Source organism: Aquarana catesbeiana, linkage group LG04, assembly GCF_042186555.1.
Source record: "Aquarana catesbeiana isolate 2022-GZ linkage group LG04, ASM4218655v1, whole genome shotgun sequence".
NCBI classification, from domain to species: Eukaryota; Metazoa; Chordata; class Amphibia; order Anura; family Ranidae; genus Aquarana; species Aquarana catesbeiana.
In genome coordinates, this window is record NC_133327.1 from 109,976,316 (window position 1) to 109,994,071 (window position 17,756).

Below are 17,756 nucleotides of genomic sequence, written 5' to 3' on the forward strand. Positions count from 1 at the left end.
TTTTCGAATTTGACAGTTTTTTTCGAATGTGGTAGAATTTTTTCGAATTTGATAGTTTTTTTCGAATGTGGTAGAATTTTTTCGAATTTGACAGTTTTTTTCGAATGTGGTAGAATTTTTTCGAATTTGACAGTTTTTTTCGAATGTGGTAGAATTTTTTCGAATTTGATAGTTTTTTTCGAATGTGGTAGAATTTTTTCGAATTTGACAGTTTTTTTCGAATGTGGTAGAATTTTTTCGAATTTGATAGTTTTTTTCGAATGTGGTAGAATTTTTTCGAATTTGATAGTTTTTTTCGAATGTGGTAGAATTTTTTCGAATTTGATAGTTTTTTTCGAATGTGGTAGAATTTTTTCGAATTTGACAGTTTTTTTCGAATGTGGTAGAATTTTTTCGAATTTGACAGTTTTTTTCGAATGTGGTAGAATTTTTTCGAATTTGATAGTTTTTTTCGAATGTGGTAGAATTTTTTCGAATTTGACAGTTTTTTTCGAATGTGGTAGAATTTTTTCGAATTTGATAGTTTTTTTCGAATGTGGTAGAATTTTTTCGAATTTGATAGTTTTTTTCGAATGTGGTAGAATTTTTTCGAATTTGACAGTTTTTTCGAATGTGTTAGAATTTTTTCGAATTTGATAGTTTTTTTCGAATACGGTCGAATTTTTTCGAATGCAGTCGAATTTTTTCGAATGCGGTCGAATTTTTTCGAATTCGAATACGGAACGAAACGAATTCCGAAAACGAATGTAATGAATGCAACGAATTTAACTAAACGAATTAAGTTAAATAACGAATCGAAACGAAACGAAACTAAACGAATTTTTTCATCCTGCACATGTCTAATCCAAAACTCCAATACATGAACAAATTGTTGTACATGTTCATTAAAAACTGATTTTAAGGAACTGTATCTGCAGTTGACAATTCCAAAGGTGAGAGCTGAGGTTTCTATTTCTGCTCTAGCATGACCAAGTGTACAATTTTTTTTCCATTACTGTCAAGGAGTTTGTATGGTCATAGGTTTTAGACCAGTCAAGGAGTAGAGAGAAAGCAACTGTAGGAAAAAGGGTCATTCAGCTGTCTCATTCAGTAATGAATATTAATTCAGACATTTCCGCTGCCTATAAGAGCAGAGTTTTAATTATTTTAGCAAACCACAACTAATAAAAGAAGAAAGTCATTTTTTTATCATTAATTTGCTGAAGTGATGTGTAGTATTTGATTAACAAAGGCTTCGGCACTTACATGTCAATTCAAGGACAGCTCCAAGATTTGACAGCGTACAAAACTGAAGTGCACTACAATTACTCAACATGCACATGTAATATATACTAAACATAATAATTGCATGAATAATTCTTTTCACGTCAAGGACAATGCCAGCGTCCTCTAAATCATTTTCTGATATGTAGTTTCAAAGTTTTTTTGTTGATTAAAGGTATGCCTTTATACAAATATGGTTTAGAACTGAATTATGAAAACTGAAGAAAGAGGAATGAAAATGAAGCTGTTGCCAGTAACAACCTGTAAATAATTTTATTTTTTTCATTATCATCGAAAAAGGAAAAAGGAGTCTATGACATTGTTAACCATGACAGCCTGCCAGTTACATTTCTAATTTCTCAAGGAAAATATATCAGAAATCTGAAGAGTCAATTTTCAAATGTTATGGGCAACACATTTTTTGTGCTTTTTTTTCTTTTACAATTTTACAATTGCATCTAATTTTTATACTGCATTTAAATATATAAGGCAAAATGACAGATTTGCCTTAGAATATGATTTTTCTAGAAACAGACCAGGAACATTAAATAATATGAGTACATCCTAGGGTTATAGGAGATATGTGATTAGGCAGGTTAATGTGCATAAGACAGTTTTTGTTTTTTTCATTAAACCAGCATGGGTGATGCTCTCTTTCCTGGTGGTGAAATTTAGAGGATGCATATGCGGTATGGTGGACAGTTGTAACCCTTCTGTCCATTTATACTACCATGAGTCTATGGCATTGCTGGCCTCTCACTCCACATAACACTGAATTTGTTCCTGGTTGTTGAGCTCCCATCACTTGGGTGCTCATGCTCTGGGGTGTGCCGCGGCTTGGGGGGCATTTCCATCTACATTCGCTCTCCTTGTGTCTCTCCCTTATGGCACCTGGTTCCATGTAGCTTGTTATAGTAGTTCACAATCAATCTCCTGACAAAGCGACAGCAGCAAAACTTATTAAGATTTCTTCAGCTTTCTTATAGTTCCGCTGTACAGAGTTGAGCTTATTATAGTCCCATTGCCATAGAATTGTTATTGGTTAGTTTGTATTGTACACCCTATGTCTATATCAATGGGTACGGTGGACAAACCCGCTGGGAGTGTCTGGTATATATTTTAATCTGTATATGCTCCTAAATAGGAACTGTTTTTAATAATCATTTTTTTGTACTAAAAAAAATTATAAGATATTTTTATACTTGTGTTTGTGTTATCCTGAGTTTAAGCACAATGAAAGTCCCATATTCTACATTTTGAATGAATTTCTACATACATTTAGGGATATGGTGCTTAATATACCCACTCACGCTATGTCCTTAGTAAAAAAAACTGACTAGATTTCCCCATCCACACACTTGATGTGGATAGGGGAATCCTCCTTGCTGAGCTATTGTATTCTGACAGCGGGGAGACTTCCCCGCTAGCAAAATACAGTGATCAGCGCTATCGTCTATAGCTTGTGACGCTGATTGAATGGGTTAAATCAGATGGGGTGGTTGTGCAGAAGTCAATTGGTAGATCAACTTCTGTACAACCTACCTGATCATACATGGATCAAAACTCAGCTGGTCCCTGCATTTTGATCCATGTAATGCTGGCTTAAAGCCCAGACTATACCAATCTGCAAGTCTTAATTACACAGACCTGAGTTTGTTTCATATGCTTGTGCACTGTACACTTCATTGCCCTTTTTGTTATACTAAAAAAATGTGATCTTTTTTTCAAGCAAATGTCACCTATATTTAATAAGAAAAATTAAGAGTTTCTACTTTTGGGACACATTTCACCAAGCCATTCCACTTATGCCTATTCACTAACAACCAACCCAGCATAGTACAACTAAATGTAGAATTGGATCCAGATTTTACACAGCCCTTGGATTGTCTATAGTCAAAGAACTCTGTAAATAACTAAGAACTCTTTTTGTAGATGAATATATAAACATATTCACCTTCGAGAAGAGGTGCCTAAGAGGGGATATGATTGCAATATACAAAATATTAAATGGTACTCTAGCATTGGGAGTAAACTTTTAAAGGCCTATAAAGAAGACAGGCAGCTACACAATGAAGTTGATCGAGAAGTGGTTCAATCTTAAACTGCATAAGGGGTTCTTTACTGTTAGAGCAATAAGAATGTGAAACTCCTTTCCACAGTTGGTGGTGTCAGTGGGGAGTATATATAAATTCAAAAGACTTTTGAATGTGTTTTTTAGTAAAAGCAATGCACAGGGATATGAAAAGTGGTACTGACATAAACACATACACACAGGTTGAACTGGATTGACCGGTGTTTTTATTCAACCTTACCAACTACGTACTGTAACTATTTTCATGGAGAATATCTTCAAATGCATATGTTCATATTTACAAGTAAACAGAAAAACATCAGTATACAAGTTGCTACCTTTTTTCCTTTTCATTCTAATTATGAAGGATTAGTACTTGAGTATATACGTCAAGTGGCAGATGGCATCCTAACTTGCTTCACAAATAATGTTATAATTGATTTTTTCATACCGTGTTTGAAGTATTTCCATTTAAATGTAAACCACTATCAAAGAGAGGGGATGAAGTGCCGCTGCTGTGGTCACTCGGTGGATCTGGAGAGCCTAAAATAGAAAAAAAAAAAATATATATATATATATATATATATATATATATATATATTCATATATAAAACTAATAAGAGGACTGAAATGTATTTACAGTTTGTAGAGTTTAAGGGCTTTTTCATACAACTACAAAGACCTGCTGTTCAGTGAGCAAAGGGGCAAGATTTCCACATCTGAGAGACACAGGTGTTTGCAGCTGCGGGAAACAGCTTATATGAATTTACCTGCACATCCCAGTAGTTGCATGTGTACAGAGACAGATGAGTGACCCCGGGGGGTGAACATTTTGCATACAGGGCTGCTCATCTGTCCTTAAACAGATGTGAATGCTCAGCATCTATCAGCCAGTTGGTGTTCTGTACAGGCTGCTGCCTGTGGCTGTACACAAACACCTGTAACTCCTGGGAACAGAAATCAAGCACCTTTGTATGCTGTATGGTCCTATGGGAATATGAATATGGCCTAAGTGTTTTGTGGTAGTGTGTATTCAATGTAAACATACCCTCACAAGAAGGGGGCATCAGTTCAAAATATAGATAAAGTTAGTACTATGGGACTAGTAAAACATAAAGAAGACACAGAAATAAGCTTTTTTATTCCTTTGTACCCCCAGTGGCAGCAATGAAATTGCAGTGGCAGCTCAGTTTATGTTAACATGTTCTACCTATGTATAGAGCTGTGTATATGAGTAGGGATGAGCCCGATGTTCGAGTTGAACGTAAGCTCCCGGAACACTGTTAAAGACTATGGGACACGAACATGAAAAATCAAAAGTGCTAATTTTAAAGGCTTATATGCAAATTATTGTCATAAAAAGTGTTTGGGGACCCAGTTCCTTCCCCAGGGGACATGTATTAATGCAAAAAAATTTTTTTTTAAAGTTTTTTCAGGAGCAGTGATTTTTTTATTGCTTAAAGTAAAACAATAAAAATGTAGTATTCTTTTAAATAACGTGCCTGGGGGGTGTCTATAGTATGCCTGCAAAGTGGCGCATTTTTCCCATGTTTAGAATAGTACCACGGCAAAATGACATTTCTAAAGGAAAAATTGTCATGAAAACTAATCGCGGCTATAATGAATTGTTGGGTCTCGGCAATATAGATAAAACTCATTGAAAAAAAGAGCATGGGATTCTCCCAGTCCATTACCAGGCCCTTTATGTCTGGTATGAATATTAAGGGGAACCCCGAATCAAAATTTAAAAAAAATTGAGTGGGGTCCCCCTAAAATCCATACCAGGCCCTTCAGGTCTGATATGGAAATTAAGGGGAACCCTGCCCCAAATTTTTTTTAAAAATGGCGTAGGGGTCCCCCCAAAATCCATACCAGACCCTTATCCAAGCACACAACCTGGCAGACCTCAGGAAAAGAGAGCGCCCCCCCTTCTGAACCATACCAGGCCAAATGCCCTCAACATGGGGAGGGTGCTTTGGGATCTGACCCCAAAGCACCTTGTTCCCATGTTAATGGGGACAAGGGCCTCATCACCACAACCCTTGCCCGGTGGTTGTGGGGGTATGCGGGCGGGGGGCTTATTGGAATCTGGAAGCCCCCTTTAACAAGGAGACCCCCAGAACCCGGCCTCCCTCACGTGTGAATTGGTAATGGGGTACCCAATCGTACCCTTACCATTTCACAATAAAAGTGTCAAAATGGTAAAAAAGACAAGAGACAGCCCGGGACAAGTCCTTTATTAAAAAATAAAAAAATAAAAATGTCCCACGATGTAAGTCCACGCTGCCCGACGGACCAAAAAAGAAAAAAAAAGCCACAACTGATCCGCCTCCATGGGAGGCTCCCGCCGATTGATGCGTCTTCTCTGTGACAGTTCTTATATAACTGAGGGTGGGGTCCCCGGTGACATAACTGGGTGACCCCACCCCCTCTGATGCCATGGGGGATTCCCCATGGCTTTCCCGTGGTGTCAGAGGGGATGGGGCCACCCGGTGACATAATTGGGTGACCCCGCTCCCTCTGACGCTACGGGGAAGCCCTCAGTTATATAAGAACTGTCACACAGAAGACGCATCAGTTGGCGGGAGCCTCCCATGGAGGCGGATCGGTTGCAGCTTTTTGGTTTCTTTTTCGGTCCGTCGGGCGGCATGAACTTACATTGTGGGACATTTTTATTTATTATTTTTTCAATAAAGGACTTGTCCCTAGCTGTCTCTTTTCTTTTTTAGCAATTTGACACTTTTTTATGAAATGGTAGGGGTCTGATTGGGTACCCCATTACCAATTCACATGGGGGGAGGCCAGGATCTGGAGGTCCCCTTGTTAAAGGGGCTTCCAGATTCCAATAAGCCCCCCACCTGCATACCCCCACAACCACCGGATAAGGGTTGTGGGGATGAGGCCCTTGTCCTCATCAACATGGGGACAAGGTGCTTTCGGGTCAGTCCCCAAAGCACCCTCCCCATGTTGAGGGCTTGTAGCCTGGTACAGTTCAGGAGGGGGGATGCTCTCTTTCCTGCGGCCTGCCAGGTTGCGTGCTCGGATAAGGGTCCGGTATGGATTTGGGGGGGACCCCTACGCCATTTTGTTCAATTTTGTTGCAGGGTTCCCCTTAAAATCCATACCAGACTTTAAGGGTCTGGTATGGATTTTGGGGGGACCTCATGCCATTTTTTTTTAATTTTGCGCAGGGTTCCCCTTAATTTCCATATCAGACCTGAAGGGCCTGATATGGATCTTAGGGGGAGTTTTAAATGACAATTTTTTCTTTAGAAACGTCATTTTGCTGTGGTACTGTTCTAAACATGGGAAAAATGCACCACTTCTCAGGCATACTATAGACATCCCCAGGCACGATATTTAAAGGAATATTTCATTTTTATTGTTTCACTTTAAGCATTAAAAAAATCACTGCTCCCGAAAAAACGTCCGTTTTTAAAAAAAAAAATTGCATTGATACATGTCCTCTGGGGCAGGACCTGGGTCCCCAAACACTTTTTTATGACAATAACTTGCATATAAGGCTTTAAAATGAGTACTTTTCATTTTTCATGTTCATGTCCCATAGACTTTAACGGTGTTCGTGTGTTCTGCCAAATTTTTTGCCTGTTCGCATGTTCTGCTGCGAACCAAACAGGAGGGTGTTCGGCTCATTACTACGATACACCTGTATTTGGGATATAAGGTGTAAATGCTCCAGCATTTCCCTTTGCATCCCCCCGATATCCCCTCCATAACAGTGTGAGGGGGTTCCTCTCTCCTGCACCTTCTGTCACATTTTAAAATTGGAGCTGCTGTGCAGGGCTCCATCCGTCCATCGGTTTCATTCATTCAGAGCAATCTGTGAATGAAAAAACTACATGCTCCATCTGCTGCTAGTAGTTCTCAATGAACTGCAAAGACACTGATGAGCTCCCTCCTAATTTATTGGCACTTCCAGCAGCTTTCAAACAGAAAGCCTGTACAGAGGTACAGGCAAGAAAGCTGGAGGATGTGTCTGCAGTAGCCTGACACTGGTGACATCTAATCACAGGTGCAATGCTTTGCAGAATCTAGTGGGAAAAAATAACATATGCACATTTTTTTATGCAAAAATATCTGCAATTATTATTTTTTCCCAAAGGTGAACTTATCTTTTAATGCAGTTTAGTACAAACCAGAAAGAAGAATAAACTGTAGCTCAGAGGCACCTTTGAAGGAACTCAGAAGTGTTGCAAACTCCTAAAATGCAAATTAAATAGATCGGAAACTGCATTTGCCCAACTACATAAGTCCTAGGGCAAATGCATATTGCAATTCTTAACATTCTTGTCATTGAAGACATTGTGGAAACAATGCAAGAATTTAGATGTTATATGCACGTTTAGTGCATATGACTGAAAGAATCAGCTGTAAGGAGAATCAAGGCAAGAGCTTTATCTTCTGCCTCCCAAAATCATGTGCACATAAACTGATTCTTTTTGGCTAGGGTTTGATTTTGTTTCTTGTCTTGTTTTTTGTTTTCTGTGTTCTCTTCAGGAAAATGTCCTCTCACTCCCTGTCCTAGTGCAAGAGGGTCAGAGAAACAGGAAGTGAGAAATACCTTCCGTTCCGTTTCACATAATCGGATAAGATTGAAGTGAATATTCCCACAATTTATTGAGTGGAGAATCATAACTTCTTTGGTAAATCAGCCTTAAAACATCAGTTTGATAACTTATTTAAAAAAACACCAGTATAGTTTTCCTTTATAAAAAATATACATATTTTAGAAATGTATTGTTGCATTTATTTATATTTTATTATTATAATTATGTTTTGCCCAAAAGTTAACATGCAATGCTTTTTATTAATACAAGCTTACCTAGCGGGAGTTTAAGAAATGAAGGTGCTTTCTTGAAATAGTAAACTGTAATGGTGACTTCGTCTCCAGCATTTCGTAGTAAGTGGACCTGATTTGAATCCAGCAATCATGAAAGAAAAGTAAGTTCAACATATACTTCAACAGCATCTGGACATTTTCCACATTTAATGACATATGCCAACTAAACAAATAAAATGAATGAAGTATAAAGGTATACAGGTATATCATAGAACATCATTTGTACAACAAAACAAAACACATGTATAACATAATTTAAACATCTGAATTCTTCATTATAATATATATATTCTTTATATGTTGGATAATTTGTTCGCTATGACCATTTATACATCCCCACAGATGTGTGGGACATGTGCCAACAGTGGTGCTACACTCACACAATGTAAATGATACAAGACAGGGCTTGATATTTAACAGGTCTGGAGATTAACAAAGTAATTGAAAAAATCAACAATTTTCTGATTCTACCAAACATTTGTATGCAAATAGGCCCAATGTGCCTTAAATAATAACATGTGAGGATAAAAGATTGCCTACAACTATTTTATTATGTTGCTTGAGTATTTACTAATGAAAAAAATCTACTTAGGAAAGTTATGTAGCATAATATGAGAATGCTAGTGTTAACAACTAGAGCAAGCATGTATGTGAAGGGTCTCTTTTATCCAGGTCATGGTAAAGCTGGTTGTAGTAATTAGTTATTTTCAATGGTACTTGTTCTGTAATGTTGAAGACATTTTGCAGTTTATCCAACTTGCTTTTTGGTGGAAGAGACACCTCAATCCAATCACCATGGATGGAATGTGTCCAAGCAGATGTTGATTGCTCAAGAACAGTATGAGAAGTGTGAAAGTTGTGAAATCACCTTGTTCTACTTACATAATCCCATCCTTTTTTTGTTGGAAGTCTGCATAGGTATTAATCATTCAGTTCACAGAGCTGAAGGCGTGAACTGGTGTCAAATTGCAAGGGTAGAGATGATAAAACAGCATTATATATGGAAGACAGGTGACATTGAAAGCCCTGGCCCCCGTTTGGGTAAAATAACCATTGCTAAATGGGGTGGGAGCCTTCAATGCTGGAGTATGTCCCTGAAACTAAAGTAGTGTGGATAAGCGGCAAAATCTCTTAAGCATTACAAGTCCAGTTAAATATGGTTAACTATTACTGCATAGAAGAAGCTTGTTTATTTGCAGACCAGACTGAATGTACCTGTTTGTATGGGATCTAGGGTTATTTTGCAGAGACAGCACCAACTCTTTTTCAGAGCTATACTTCCTTTGTAGGTGCACATGGATTTCTGTGGTCTTGGAGCACATTGAAGAAGAGTTCTTATTATATTTTATAGTTTAGACTTGTTTTAAGCTTGCAGATTGATTGTTTAGGACCCCCACTGATCTCAGATGTATAATTTTTCTATCCAAAAGCTATTTTCTACAACAAACCCAGACAAAAATAAAATTATTTCTCTAGTAGATGAGGAAAAGGCAAAAAACATTATCAGATTTGTATTCCTGTCTGTGTTCCTGTTGCAGATTTTCCCTTACCTCTTGTTTGATAAACAACAGAAGGGGAAAGGAGAGGATATCTTTCTAATGGAGCTTTGGATACCAGTAGAAACCAGAAAGGAGTTCTAAACCTTCCCCACTTTATCTAAAACTAGAAAAAACTTTTTTAGCTTGACTTATACAACGTACTTTAACAAGTATGCTTAAAGCGACATTAAAGCTTTATTTTACATTTTTTTAATTAAAATAACAAATAAGCTTTACTTACCTGCTCTGTGCAATGGTTTTGCATAGAGCAGCCCTGATCCTCTTCTTCTGGTGTCCTCCACCGGCGTTCTAGCCCCCCTCCGCCCACCCAGTGCCCCTATGGAAAGTTGCTTTCTATGGGGCACCCTTGCATACTTGCTCTCGAGCTGCCCTGTCTGCGTCTGTTGACACAGAGTGGGTGGCTCAGCCCTGCCCCCCACTCACTTGGCACAGCATTTGATTGACAGCAGCGGGATCCAATGGCTCCCACTGCTATCAATTTGCCCAGGTAGGAGGGAGACAGTGCAGAGAGCCGCTGTTCTTGTGCACATCTCTGGATTGGATAGGGCTCAGGTAAGTATAAGGGGGGCTAGGGGGGGATTTTGCAACACAGAAGCTTTTTTAACTTATTGCTGAGGATAGAAGTTGCTAGGAAAGAGCAGTAATGCCAGGAATAAACTTTAAAGTTAAATTTCAGTATAGGCAAATAGTGGCTAAATACTAGCATATGTATTTTTACCTAAATCCTGATGTGCTTTGTGTTTTTCTTCCCCATCTGTGCAGTACTTCAGCATAAAACTTTACCTTGGCAAAGGAGCTTCCTGTAATAAAGATGGGTGACTGGTCTTGAATCCACACTCCCCTCTAAGCTTTCTGCATTCCGCTGGCAGTGGGCGGGCTGGACAGACTATTCTGCTGCCCAGTGATGATGCCACTGCCATGCTTTCAAGATAATACCTGGGTTTGCAAATGTATCTGGTGCACACAAAGTGAATTTATATCAGAAAATGTTTTAATTGTGTCTGGTGTTCAGCTTTAAATTTACTCAGTAGCTCACCAGCATATTTCGGTATTAACTGATCTTCTAGAGATGGAAAGACTGTGGACTGTGTTAGGTTCCTACAGAGATTACCACAAGCTCTGAAGGCAATAAATCGTTTCTCAGATGAGGGGAAGAAAGGAAGAAGAAAGGAAGAACTGTGGTGAATGACAGCATGATCCCAAAGACTCTCCTGTGCATCTGACAGTCAGCTGTTCTAGAATGTAGGCTTCAGACAGTCAGGGCTAATGATACAGCACTGGATCTTTGGTATCTTTACGGACACACTAATTTTTGATGTTTATTGCCTCCCTAGTGTGACCACCTCCCTGCCTCAGACCCCATAGTAGATGTGTGGGCTGCTTTGGCTGTAGCTATGCTACTGTCTCTGTATAATTTATAAAATATATGAGTTAGAATGTGTAATCTGACATTGAAGTGATCCAGTTTGATATTTTTATGGATTAGACATTGACTTCAATATAACACGGTAAAAATAATTATGCCCAGTGGAGCTTACATCCCAGTGTCTTTTTCAGCCATTATTACTATTTTTATTCATTATTTAGTACTGACATATTTTGTAGTGCTATACATGTAACCCTGAACTATTCTAAACCAACTCTGCTGCCAATGAGCTTACAATAAAGTCCCCATCACAATCATATCATTTTTTATAACAACTATATAGCTCTAACATATTCTGCAATGTTGTACAGAGCATGCTGGGCCATTCATACCTGTCTCTACACCTGAGAAGCTTAAACTCTAATGACCTTACTAACAACAGAGAAAACATTATTAGACTTCATATAAATCTAACATATCCCACACATTCACATTCATCACATCCACAACTCCCAAAGGAGCTTGCAATTAACCATTTCCACATACACAATAATAATAATATACAATAGTAATATTATACTTGTAGCTCTGATATATGGATTTCCCATATATCTCTATACTAGAGATGATGGTTACCAGGACAAATAAAGAGAAGGAATCTCCCAAATGATGACAGTCACCCGAAAGTTTTAACACCTCCCAATTCTATCCAAAACTTACATAAAAGGTTTTGGCTGTTCATACACTTTAAGGGGTCTATTTAAAAAAAAAAATCTCTCAGCATTTGTGCAAGCATAACAAATAGCCGTGTTCGGTCCACTTTCACACCAGTGGACCGATCGGGTCCACCTGTCTGCTTTTCAGGTGGACCTGATTGGACCACCCATTATTCTCTATGGAGCACACAGATCCCCTGCTGAGCAGGCTGATCCGCTTCACAGAGTCCGCCCCGTCTGAAAGGGGCCTAATAGTTTCTTTGTTGCCCTTGTTAACATTCGGTCCTAAGAGAAAAATAGCTATAAAAACATTTAACCAACGGGAAATAATGTGAGGAAGACTTCTGCATTGTGTACTATCTATGGAGAATCCTGTGTGAACAGCCGAATAAAATAGGTTTTCAGCCAAACAAACTTCTAACTGCAGTGTGAAGTGAAACATTTAGTAGTGTGTGACAGCTTTGTCTTGGTTTTTAGGGAGTCGGCGTCCTAACAACCAGTGTTTTATACCTGCTGGGCACATTCAGCTGTTAGCTGGGGTTTCCCGCAGAGATGTTGTGAAAAAATTAAGCAAGCATGAGGTCCCCCACAAAATTCATACCAGACTCTTTAGGTCTGTTATGAATGTTAAAGGGAAACCCCATGAAAAAAAACCTCACGGTTTTGGTATGGATTTTAAGGTGGAACCTCACACAAAAAAAAGCGTGAGCCCCCCTAAATCCATACCCTCCCTGAACCATACCAAGCCACATGCCCTCAACACAGGGGTACCTTGTCAGTGGGTCCCCCCTGGTAAAATACTTTGTACCCATGTTGATGAAGACAAGGACCTCATCCCCACAACTGTCCAGCGATACAGATCTACGTCAATCATGATGATGCCCAAAACCTGCTGACCCGCTGAAAGAAAAACAACCCGCCACCCGCAGACAGGTTCCAACCTGTCACTTCACTCTCACTGAATATTATCTCCCAGTCCTGATATAAGCACAGGGGTGGGGATTCTGGGTGACATCATTGACCAGATATAGACATGACCATATTTGGTCAATGACCCTCTAGGTCTACTATGGATTTTGTGGGGACCTAACACTTTTTTTCTCTTTTATTGTGTGAGGTTTCCCCTTAAAATACATACCAGACTCGAAAGTGGTATGGAATTTGGGGGGGTGGAGGCTTGCCATTTTCATTTTCTTTTTTCATGGCATCCTCCTTAAACTCAATACAGAACTAAAGGGCCTGGTTTTAAAGTGTTTGTTAACTCTAACATATTATTCACTTCCAGACCCTCTATTAGAGGCTGGCATACCACACTATCCAAGTCCTTAAAATGAGCGCTCCAAATACATCTTTAGAGATGTCTTCAGGCCGATCACGTCACTCGCGGCCGCTTTACAGCTCTGAGACATTGCTTCTGTGGGAGGGGCCGTGATCTCCCTCTGACATCAGTCGGGGAGATCACGTGACCTCCCACAGAATCAATGTCTCGTAGCTGTAAAGTGGCCGAGAGTCACGTGACCGGCCTGAAGACAGCTCTAAAGAGGTATTTAGAGCGCTCGTTTTTACGAAGGACTTGGATAGTGTGGTGTGCCAGCTTCTAATAGAGGGGATGGCAGTGACAATTTTAGTGTTTTTATTTGTAATAGTAGAGGCGGGGGGGGCGGGGCGGAGACAGAGACACAGAAGATTCTGACATGCAGGAAGGAGGGGGGAGGGGGGAGAGAGGAGAGCAGAGGGGACAGCTGCGTTTGATGGAGGGACGCACTTTGACCATGGTGATTATAGCAGAGCTGCCCTGGTTATCGTGGTCTGTTTAGAGAGGGGATACAGGAAGTGCCAGGTTCAGGGTTTTTTTTTACAGTTTAGAGGGGGGCAAATCTGCTTTAAGTGACCAAAATCTAAATTTTTTGGGGGGGTTAACAAACACTTTAATTTTGTGGATACCTCATGGTATTTTTTTTCCCCGCTGTTTGATTGCACCTGAAAAACCCTGGCTGACAGCTGAATGTGCCCATTGGGGATGGGCTACTGGTTGTTAGGACACTGAAAAGTGCTACCTCCCTACAACCAAGAGGAAGATGTCACATTTAGCAGTGGTAATAATACTGCTGCTAAATGTTTCACTTCACACTGCAGCTTGAGATCAGTTCGGCTGAACGCTCATTCATTCCCCTACCTCATTCATTCCCCTGCTTAGCCTATAGCGTATGATTATTTTGTCTGTTGGGGAATGCTAACTCTCATGCTTGAATGTTTTTATATGTTCTCTATTTTTCTCTTAGAAACAAATGTTAGGGAATGTTAGATTCACCCAGTAAAAAGCAACAGGAAAAATATTACACACATATTACAAACATTATGGGTGATATTTATTGCACTTGCATGAATGATGAGATATTCGGAAAGCAGTTTTTTTAATAAATAGACTTCTAAGAGTAAACATAAACATAGACTTTAAGCTTTAAGTAAAACAGCCATTACCTTATGAGAGCTTGTTTAGGAGCGAACGAGGATCACTCAAGATAAACCCAAATACATAGGGGTTTATTTACCAAAGGCAAATAGACTGTTCGTGTTAGTACTCTGCACAGAAACTTTCCACAGAGCTTAGTGAATAAGGAGAAGCTCTGTTGACTTCTATCATCCAATCAGGTGCAAGCAAAATGTATTTTTTTCCACATGATTGGGTATTCTTTGCAAAGTGAAACATTAGCTCACTAAGTTTTGGGGCAAATTCCTTTGCAATCTATCTATCTATCTATCTATCTATCTATCTATCTATCTATCTATCTATCTATCTATCTATCTATCTATCTATCTATCTATCTATCTATCTATCTATCTATCTATCTATCTATCTATCTATCTATCTATCTATCTATCTATCTATCTATCTATCTATCTATCTATCTATATTCAGAGCAGTGTTGTCCCCTGCTAGTAGGCTGTGCCTGCTTACACTATAGTAAGATGGGATGTTGCAGGGAACATGGCTACCTGCATTGTTACCTCTGATTCACAGGCTTATTAATCAGCACCTGACCACACCTGCTCTGCTTCCTAGACTGACAGCACTGCTTCGGCAGCTGAAGTTCTCCCACTATGAGCCGCAGTGTCTAGTAGGAGATGGGTATGAGATGGGAGGATTGGGCTAAGTCTGGGAAGGTACGGATAGTTTTTTCCTTATGAGGGGTGCGTATCACTGGATTTGGGATTTGCTTAGACAGGGCCATTAAATTAATTGTGCCTAGCCATAAAGACCCAAATTAGCATGGGTTTAAGGAGTTAAGATGCTTTAAATAAACTCAGTGATCATAATACTGAATAATATTTTTTACTGGCACGAGGTTTCTGCCACTCAGTTAATCAGTACATTTCAAATAGGCTTTTCCTGAATGGTCACACTACTTAAGCACTGTATGTTTCCATGCTAATTACTATGTTAATAAGGCCTTCAGACTGCATTTAATTATCAAAATTGAACATGAATCATCAGCTAATCAGAGAGAATCATATCCCTGTGCTTCTGAATATGTAGACTAACCAATATAGTTTGACTGTTTAATTAAAATGTTTAAACAGGAAGTACTTTGGTGGGTTGTAAGATTATTAAAGGAAATGTAGAGTGATTTTGTATACATTTTCATTATTTATTATGGTCAGGACTAAAAAGTTAAATAAATAAATATATTTTTAGTAAGATAAGTATGAAATATTACGTAAGACTATTTTGTATTATCATATGCAGCCAACAGGTGGACCTGTTTGCTTCCTTTCACATGCTTTCCAGTTTCTCTTTTCCTCCTACTGAAAAAAAGTGGATTTAATTGGAAAAATGTGCAAATGTGCAAATGTGCAAATCCTTGAAAAGTTGAAAGTTGTACACATTTATGAATAGACCCTTATGTTATTAATAATATTTCATACAATAAAATTTATGTTCATCGTTCTTGTAATATGCTCAAAAGATAAATCATTTTTAATTATTAAACTGATCTGGCCCAGTTAAATTTGAAAAATATGACCGTTCATGCATTCCAATACAAGTATAATATAATTAATTATGCATATACTGTAATTAAAGGGCATGTGTTATCTTTTTATGTTGTTCAGATATATACACTAATGTACTAATAACCTAGGATTTTGATGTTAACCGCTTGCCGACCAACGCACACTGATGTACGTCGGCAGAATGGCACTGGCAGGCAAAAGGGCGTACAGGTATGCCCCCTTTAAGAAGCGGTGTCGCCAGCACATGCTCACCCGCTGCGGTCTCCGTACCCGTGACCACGGGTCCTGTAGACTCGATGTCCGCCGGGTGTCCGCGATCATGTCACGGAGAGGTAGAAAGGGGGGATGCTTATGTAAACAAAGCATTCCTCATTCTGCCTAGTGACAGGGTAGTGATCTACTGCTCTTTGTGTTCGAGAGCAGCGATCACTGTCCTGTGTGTTCAAGCCCAGCCTCCTCACAGTTAGAATCACTTCCTAGGACACACTTAACCCCTTCACTGCCCCCTAGTGGTTAACTCCTTCACTGCCCGTGTCATTTACACAGGAATCAATGCATTTGTATAGCACTGATTGCTGTTAAATTGACAATGGTCCCAAAAATGTGTCAAAAATGTCCGATGTGTCCGCCATAATGACGCAGTCCCAATAAATATTGCAGATCGCTACCATTACTGATAAAAAAAAATAAAAATAAAAATGCCATAAAACTATCCCCTATTTTATAGACGCTATAAATTTTGCGCAAACCAATAAATATACGCTTATTGCGATTTTTTTTTACCAAAAATATGTAGAAGAATACATATTGGCCTAAACTGAGGAAAAAAATGTTTTTTTATATATTTTTGGGGGATATTTATTATAGTAAAAACTAAAAAATACTGTGTGTTTTTTTTAAATTGCCGCTCTTTTTTTGTTTATAGCTCAAAAAATTAAAACCGCAGAGGCAATCAAATACCACCAAAAGAAAGCTCTATTTCTGGGGAATTTTGTTTGGGTACAACGTCGCACGACCACGCAATTGTCAGTTAAAGCGACGCAGTGCTGAATCGCAAAAAGTGCTCTGGTCAGGAAGGGGGTAAAATCTTCCGGGGCTGAAGTGGTTAATAAAAGTGCCAGTTTTTATAATGTATCCCTTGTTTCTGTCTATATTTTTAGTTATGTACTGTATGTATACTGTATGTATGCTGTTCTTCTTATACATTAAAGCAAATTAATGGAATGTGTCTGTTGGAAAATTTCTATCTTAAAGTGTATCTCCATTTTTGAGAAAATCTCTTGATATGTTTGTTATGTGTTTCTATTCAGACAACATACCTAAAAAGTAATAAAAAATAAATAAATATGTCATACCTTTTAGATGTTTCTTAGGAGAAGGCATCATGGTGGACTGCAAGCATTTAGAGTGATCTGCCCCAATAGAAAGACTGGGGACTGGCTAAACTGAGTTTATATACAATGCATTTGATTGAAATATTACATCCATTTAATTTACAGTTTCTAAATATTTAACCCTTTGTTAGGACAGACAGTTTTCAAATCCAGTTCAGATCTGCCTGCACAGTACGGACATGGTTAATAGCAAATACGGCTCCCTGGCCCTTTCATAAACAAAGAGAGCCAAGTAGGATTTTTCAGTGCTGGAGCATCTAAAAAATGTAAGATTAAATTTTTAAATATATTTTATAAAGGTGTGCTATATGAACAGGGACATGTAGCAAATATAAAGCAGCTTTTACCCCAATTTGACCTCAAAGTGGAAATACACTTTGAAAAAAAAGGTAATGGATAGCACAAATGATTGGGTTTCAGGTAAAGATGTAAGTGTCACTAAGAAAAACCATCCAATGTAAGTCGATATTTTGGAGGATTTTTTAAATGTTTTATAATATGCATAGTGTAGG

The 17,756-nt window shown here is 38.7% G+C and overlaps 1 protein-coding gene across 3 annotated transcripts in view; it reads right to left on the bottom strand.

Moving 5' to 3' along the window:
* Positions 1-17,756, bottom strand: part of SNTG2 (syntrophin gamma 2) — an 827,232-nt gene that overhangs the window by 309,221 nt on the left and 500,255 nt on the right. For 2 of the 3 annotated variants that reach the window (XM_073625453.1, XM_073625452.1), the window contains exons 7-8: positions 8,178-8,276; positions 3,786-3,877 (exon numbers count right to left, since the gene is read on the bottom strand). In XM_073625453.1, the coding sequence (XP_073481554.1) occupies positions 3,786-3,877; positions 8,178-8,276 (191 nt within the window). The remainder of the gene's footprint in view (positions 1-3,785; positions 3,878-8,177; positions 8,277-17,756) is intronic. The other variant, XM_073625454.1, reaches the window with a different exon arrangement.